Source organism: Petaurus breviceps, unplaced genomic scaffold (assembly GCF_028583685.1).
Source record: "Petaurus breviceps papuanus isolate PSGF00001 unplaced genomic scaffold, PetGlider_PUasm1.0 90845, whole genome shotgun sequence".
NCBI classification, from domain to species: Eukaryota; Metazoa; Chordata; class Mammalia; order Diprotodontia; family Petauridae; genus Petaurus; species Petaurus breviceps.
In genome coordinates, this window is record NW_027187359.1 from 17,716,108 (window position 1) to 17,724,148 (window position 8,041).

General features: G+C 34.4%; 1 protein-coding gene across 1 annotated transcript in view; it reads left to right on the forward strand.

Annotated features, from left to right (window-relative positions):
* LOC138149283 (ubiquitin-like protein FUBI) overlaps positions 1 to 164 on the forward strand; it is a 541-nt gene extending 377 nt beyond the window's left edge. The window contains exon 2 of the mRNA XM_069072294.1: positions 3 to 164. Coding sequence (XP_068928395.1) covers positions 3 to 164 — 162 coding nt within the window. The remainder of the gene's footprint in view (positions 1 to 2) is intronic.
* The last annotated feature ends 7,877 nt before the right edge of the window (positions 165 to 8,041 follow it).

Consider the following 8,041-nt stretch of genomic DNA (forward strand, 5'->3'; position numbering starts at 1 on the left):
AGAAGAAGAAGAAGAAGAAGAAGAAGAAGAAGAAGAAGAAGAAGAAGGAGAAGGAGAAGAAGGAGAAGACTGGGCATGCTAAGAGGAGGATGCAGTACAACCTACACTTTGTCAACGTAGGGCCCACATTTGGCAAGAAGAAGGGCCCCAATGCCAGCTCCTAATCCCCTGGTACTTTGTCCCCAATAAAGCCACTATGAACCTAAAATATATATATATATATAAACACACACATATGTGTGTATACAAATAAATGTCATGAAAAACACATAACTGTGCCTATATGCTTTTGACAAATATGGCTAAGGAGCTAAACTCTGAGTAATGGAAAAATTGCTGAAGATCTCAGTGAAAATATCTACAAAAATAACTTTTATCAATATCCATCTTAGAACAGAGATAGGAGATTACCAGAGCATATGCTTTATATCATATATAATGTTAAATACTATGATAATAATGCAAATCTAATCAAATAATATTTACTTATGGAGTAGTGTTGGTTAATTATTTTTCGTTGTCACAAAGAGTGTTCAAATTGGAAGCAAAAAATTACATAAAAATGAAATAATTTAATTATTTATCTATATACTTTTATACAAGTATATGTGTGTGTGTGTGTGTGTGTGTGTGTGTGAAAGCATGGATAGATAATGAGAGAGAAATACAGAGACAGAGAGAGCCAGAGACATTGTGAGAGATGGGGGGAAACCTGAATATGTGATGTCATAGGGTGTGAGGGATGGGTGAATAAGCAAAGTGCTCCATGCATATCCTCTTGAAGTCAGAATTGAGTACCACCTCTAGCAAAATTGGCAAACAATTTGTGTTGAACTGATAGGAAAATGGATAGGAATCACATAGAAAGAGTTATCATAAATGGGTTGTGAATTTAATTGCTGGAAGGAACATCAAATCACTGAAATCTTAGGTTTGTATAAGGGTATGAATATATGAGCATAGTAAACATAAAGATCACCTTGTTCTCTGTTGCTTTAAACAATTACAACAATAATAAAAAGTCATATCCAAGATATTTAATTTTCATTTCTATTTTTAAACACTGGGGGGAAAAGTAGGGAATTGAGAATTATTCAAATAATGCAAAAGAAATAACAAAATCTTCCAAAAACTTTCTTCTCAAATATTAGGATAAAGTATTTTTTTCCTAATGTAACTAGATACTTGGATATTTCAATGGATCTTTGCCTATATTTATGAATGTAGTGTCTCCAATTTTGCTGATCATGAGATAGCCAAATGTCATCTTGCATTCCACTCATTCATATATGTAAGGAGGCAAGGTAGTACAGTAAGTAGACACTGGACTTAGAGTCAGGATGACTTGATTTCAAATCCAGTTTCAAATACTTACTAGTTGTGCGATCTTAGGGGTTAATAATAATAACCATATTCCAGAGTTTTTGTGAGGATAATGAGAAAATATTTTGAAGTGCTTTGTAAAACTTTAAGCACTATACAAATATATTTTTATTATTGTCATAATAATTATTATTACTAACTACTTATTTATTTACTCTCGAAATTAAGGTCTTCTACATCTTTTGACATAACATGGCTATCCTTGGAATATGAGAGATATCCATATTTTTTTCTTCTTATCCATAAAAGATGTATACCTTTTTCTGTTCATAAAACTTTTTGATAATTTGCATGACTTTTCCTGACCATTTCTTTATTAATAATATGCTGCAGTCAAATCATATATATCATGTCTTTCTCTATTGGCCTTTGGATGATCCACAGTTTTGATTTTTTAGAGTGTGGTAATCCATTACTTGACATATACCATCAAGGATATTATTCTCCCTTAAAATTGCATTTTATTTTCATGAAATTAGCATTACTTTTCTTGCCCTCTTACCTCTTCAACCCAAATTTATATATATATATATGTATATATATAATAAATATGTATACATATATATTTATGAAAACCATTATACCAAATATACTTGCACATATGCATACATATACATATATATGCACATCTACAAGCAAAATAAACTCCCCCATCATTCATGTCCAAAATTCTTAAAAAATGAATCTTTATCTCAGGAAGCAATTTGGAATTTTTTAAATGTTAAATTTCCCAAATACCAAGTTTCCTCTTTTAAATTTTATATCCAGTTCATTTGTCCATTTTCAACATCTGAGATATACATACTGATGAACTACCTCCATTGGTTGTCCATCCAAGTTTATTTCACAGTCTACACAATAGGCATTTTTCATCTTTTTTTCCTGTGTGGATAATTTGGGCAAACATAAATATTTATAGAGTGCTTTAAACTTCTGGTGTACCCTCAGTGCAAGATAAGGACTGAATATACTTGAGGGATGGGTGGGAGTTGAGTCTTTTTCTCTTGGAATTATAGCTTCTTTCTGTTTATATGTCTTTCCTCTGCCTAATTAATTTTATTTCTAAAACCATGTCCAGTTACTAGAAGAGAGCTAACAATAAGAAAAAGGAAGAAAGGATATTTGGGTCCAATATTTTGCAATTCATGAGTTATGAAGCTGGCTGAAACATCAGGAAAAACTAAATAATGATTTATTTTTATAAAAAAAGCAAATATGACTACAGTAATAATAATGAGGGAAAAGTAAAAAATGGCAAATGTTTCTTAACCCTAGCTTAATAGAAAGCATACAAACACCTGGGAAGACACATATTTAATAGGCTAAATATTTATCCACAATTGTTAAACTAGAAATATAGAACATCATTTTCCAAATTACTAAAACTCTGTATAAATTGAAAGGAAAAATGGGGAGATGAGTATAATGAGAACGTGTCTAAGAAATATTGAGTGTCTGTTATGATTTATGTAATGAAATTAAAAAGTTGAAAGCCAATTTTAAAACATTTCAGAGTTATATCACAGAAATTAATTTGAAGGATACATTTAATGTTTTGAATCAGAATCTGTCAAGACTGTCATGAATTTTAACTGGGTTAAATGTACTCTGATGCATATTGTATGGACATTAGCATTTTAAATACCAGGGACTTAGGCAAGAAGTGACAAAAGAAGAGAAATCAATTAACTATATGTAATAAAGGATTTCAGTTGAAATCATGATAAATGATAATGGGGACATTGTTGACTTGCTAAAAATTTTTAAAAATGCATTGTTTACAAAAGTAATATAACAAACAATGTAAAGTTTTATACAGACCTGCTAAGTGACTTCTAGAAAAACTTCTAATTTCCATCCTGGCTCCTTTTTGTATATCTTGTACAATTTACAAATTGTGTAACCTATACATTCAACATAATTTGGACACACTACACAGATAAAAATGGAAGTAACAGAAATGGTAATTCTGTGAGCTTCAGTCCAGTCAAGGAAATTGTTATGGGAATATGCCCAAACACTGAAAAACTAGGATTTTGTGGAAATCAATCTTTCAATAAGTCAATAACATTTCCTAAGTGCCTACTATGAATCAGTCATTGTGTCAAGCACTGTGGATGCAAAAAGAGGCAAAAGATAGTCTTATCTCAAAGAACTTGTCCTCAAGGAGCTCACATTTAATGGGTATATAGTAAACAAACAAATATATATATATATATATAAATCAGCTATATACAGGATAAAAAGGAAATTATTAACAGAGGTAAGGCACTAGATTTAAGAGGAGTTAGGAAAAGCTTCCTGTAGAAAATAGGATTTTAGTTGGGACTTAAAGTAAGTCAGGAAAATGAATGGGGAGAGCACTCTGCACATGAAGTACAGAAATAAGAAATGTCCAGAGCAAAGAAATTTGTGATATCATGCTCATGGAAGAGTAAGGAGGCCATTGTCACAGGATCAAAGGGTACATGTTGAGGAATAAGGCACAAGAAGACTGGAAATGCAGGAAAGGCCTAAGTTATAAAGGGCTTTGAATACCAAGGAGAACATTTTGTATTTGCTCTGAAGGCTTAAGAGAAATATTGGAGATTAGTTAGTGGTTGGAGGGAGAGGATATGTTTAGAACTGGGCTTTAGGTAAATCTCTTTGGTTGTTGAATGTAAGATGGAATGGAGCTTTTGGAGAGTATTTGAGGAGAGATTTGAGGCAAGCAGATCCACCAACATGTTATTGCAGTAGTCCAGGTATAAGTGATGAATGTCTGCTCCATGGTGGTGGAACCATCAGAGGAGATAAGGTGATATTTCTGAAAGATGCTGCAAAGGTAAAATATACAGGTCTAGAAAATATATCAGATATGAATGTGTAGGGGCGCAGGGGGAAGAAATAATGAGGAATTAAGGATGATGCCAAGATGGATGGTGAGTTTGTGGAACTGGGAAACAATGTGATACTTGATAATAATAAGGAAGTTAGGAGAGATGGAGAGTTTAGGAGGAAAGACAATGAATTACATTTTTGACACAAGGATTTTAAAATATCTACAAGACATCTAGTTCAAGATGTTTTAAAGGCAGATGTGAGATTTGGAGGTCAAAAATGTTAGGTCAGAATAGGTAGATTTGAGAATCATCAACATAGAGATGATCATTAAATTAATCATAGCTGATGAGATTATGAAGTAACATAGCACAGAAGAATAATAAAGAAAAACCAGGAAAGAAATTTGAGGTACACCTATCATGGAGTATGTAATTTGGATAAGGATTCAGAGCAGCTAGGTGACAAAGTGGATATAGCAATGGGTCACTAGGACCTGAGTCCAAATCCAGACATAGATACTTACTAGCTGTGTGACCCCTGTTTGTTACTTAACTTCTATTTTTTCAGTTTCTTATCTGTAAAATGGATATAATAATAGCACCTGTCTCACAAGGTTCTTGTGAGAATCAAATTAGCTACTAACTAAATTGTTTAATATAGTACCTAACACAGTATAGGTATTATATGAAGATTATAATTTATGATTATGATTATTTATTGTTATCAATCAAAGGAGACAGAGGAGTGGTCTGTTAGGTAGGAATACCAGGAGAGAATATAACCTAGGGAGAAAAAGTGAATCAAATGTTACGAAAGTTCAAGGACAATGATAATTAAGGGAAAAAATGGCTATTAAAGCGTCATTGATAACTTTGGAAAGAGTAGTTACAGTGGAATAATGAGTTCAGAAGTTACATTGTAAGAGGTTAAGAAGAGAATAAGAGTGGAGGTAGAGCCAAGATGGTAGAGTAAAGGCTGGGACTCACCTGAGCTCTCCCCAAAACTCCTCCAAATATCTTTAAAAATGACTCTAAATTTCTAGAGCAGTAGAACACACAAAAAGATGAAGTGAAACAAATTTCCAGGGCAAGACAACTTGGAAGGTCATCAGGAAAGGTCTGTTGCACCAGAGTGAGAGAGGAGTGCAGTCCAGTGCAGGTGACCAGTGCAGAACAGGCCCCAGCAAATCCAAAGCAAGCCTCAGGGAAGCTGAATCACTGGCAACAGGAGAATTTTCCAGACCTCTCAGCCCACAGATGTCAAAGAAAACTTTGAAGGTTAGAAGGAATGTCATGTTTCACCTGGGTGAGAGTGGAGCATAGCCTAGCACAGGTCACGCCTGCACAGTCCCAGCCCCAGGAAACCAGGATCAGGCCTTGAGAGTGAATGAAATGAAGTGGCAGCAGGAGCAGCTCTTTCCAGAACTCTCAGGCCACAGAAAGTAGGGGGTCAAACAACTGGTCAGAAGGAGATAACAGGGGTCTTTTTGCTAGCACTGAGCCAGGGTTTTATTGGTTTGTCCATACTCAGATCCAGCACCAGGTTGAGGAGGAGCACTAGCATAGCAGAGCTTGAAGCCACAGTGGAGGGGGACCCTCTTTACAATTGCAGAGCAGATACGAGTGCTTGTGGTCTCTCACAGAACACAGCAGAGGTCAGGAGAGTAGGAAATACCTCTCCTTAGATCATACCACCTTGGAATAACTAAAAACTTATAGGTCCCTAGAAGTTTCTCTGAAAACAGCTGCAAAACCTCCCTGAAATTTGGAATAGTATGCCTTCCACCCTGGAAGTACAGTCCTACTTTAACAAAGACCTGAAAGTCTACTAAAAAGCTGGGAAAATGAGTAAACAATGAAAAAAAATGTTCTAAGTATGTTAAGAAGGAAAATCAAAACACACACTCAGAAGTAGACAACAAAAACACAACTCCTACAAGAAAGTCAATGTCTCCAAGAAAAAAATGTGAATTGGTCTTCTATATTAAGGGCAAAGAACTAGAATTACAACTTAGAGTCACCTACCCATCAAAACTAAGTATAATCCTTCTGGGGTAAAAATGGATATTCAATGAGATAGAGGACTTGAAGCATTCTTGGTGCAGACTGGGGCTGAGTATAAAATCTGACTTTCAATGAAAAGACTCAAGAGAAGCATAAAAAGGCAAACAGGAAAGGGGAATCATAAGGAACTTAATAAGTTTAGACTGTTTACATTCCTTTTTGGGAAGGTGATATTTGGAACTCACAAGACCTTTCTCATTATTAGGGTAGTTAAAAGTAGTATATATAGCCCGGGCACAGGAGTGAATTGAATATGAAGAGATGAAAAAATAAAATTAAGAGATGATAGATGAATGTAAAGAAAAAAAAGAAAAAAATGAAAAGAGAAAGGAAGGAGGTGGAATGGGGCAATTATCTCAGATCAAAAATTGAAGAAAATATTTTTTTTTTTCAGTGGAGGGGAAGGGGAGGGAGATGAGGGGAGTGAGCAAACCTTACTCTAATCAGAATTGACTTAAAGAAGGAATAACATACACACTCAATTGGTACATAAATCTGTCTTACCATATAAGAAAGTAGGAGGGGAAGGGGTTAAAACAAAGGAGGGAATAATAGAAGGGAGGTCATATTGGGAGAAGGGATAGTCAGAAGCAAAACACTTTTTAGGAGGGAAAGGGTGAATGGAGAAAAATAATAGAATAAATAGGGGTGGGAAATAAAATGGAGGGAAATACAGTTAGTAATAGCAACTGAGAAAAGAATGAAGCAACTTTTTCTGATAAAGTCTTATGTCTTAAACATATAGAGAACTGAGTCAAATTTATAAAAAGTAAGAGCCATTCCCACATTGATAAATGATCAAAAGACATGATCAGTTTTCAGATAAAGTAATCTGTAGTCATATAAAAAAATACTTCAACTCACTATTGATTGGAGGAATAAATAATTAAAACAATTCTGAGGTACTCCATACAATTAGATTGATTAATAGGACAGAAAAAGGTAAATGACAAAAGTCATAGGGAATATGGGGAAAATTAGGTTTTAATGCACTTTTGGTGGAGTTTTGAGGTAATTTAATCATTCTGCAGAGCAATTTTAACTATGCCCAAAAATGTATAAAACCATGCATACACTTTGACCTAGCAATACCACTATGGTATCTGTATCACAAAAGAGATGAAAATTAAAAAAAAAAAAGTAAAGGGACTTATACACACAAAAAATATTTATAGCAGCTCTTTTCTGGGGTTAAAGAATTAGAAGTTGAGTGTATGCCCATCAACTGGGGAATGGCTGAGAAAGTAATGGTATGTGATTATTGTAGAATACTATTGAGCTATAAGAAATGAAGAAGAGATGCTCTCAGAAAAACCTGGGAAGGCTCACATAGGCTGATGCAAAATGAAATGTACTGTGTACAAAATAACAGAACAAATGTAAGATGATCAACTATGAATGACTTAGCTATTCTCCAATGATCCAAGACAACTCTGAAAGACTTATGATGAAAAAATGCTATCTACCCCCAGAGAAAGTACTGTTGTCTGAACACAGACTGAAGCATACTTTAAAAAATCTTTATTTTCTTCAGTATTTTTTTCTCTGTTTTCTTTTAACAACATGACTATTATGAATATGTTTTACATGACTAGACATTTATAACTTATATGGAATTCCTTGCCTTCTCGATAGGGTGGGGATTAGGGAGAGAGGATGAGAGATAATCTGGAACTCAAAAGTTTTAAAACTTAATGTTAATGGGGCAGCTAGTGGAGCAGTGAGTAAGAGCGCTGACCCTAGAGTCAGGAGGACCCGGGACTGGTTCTGGC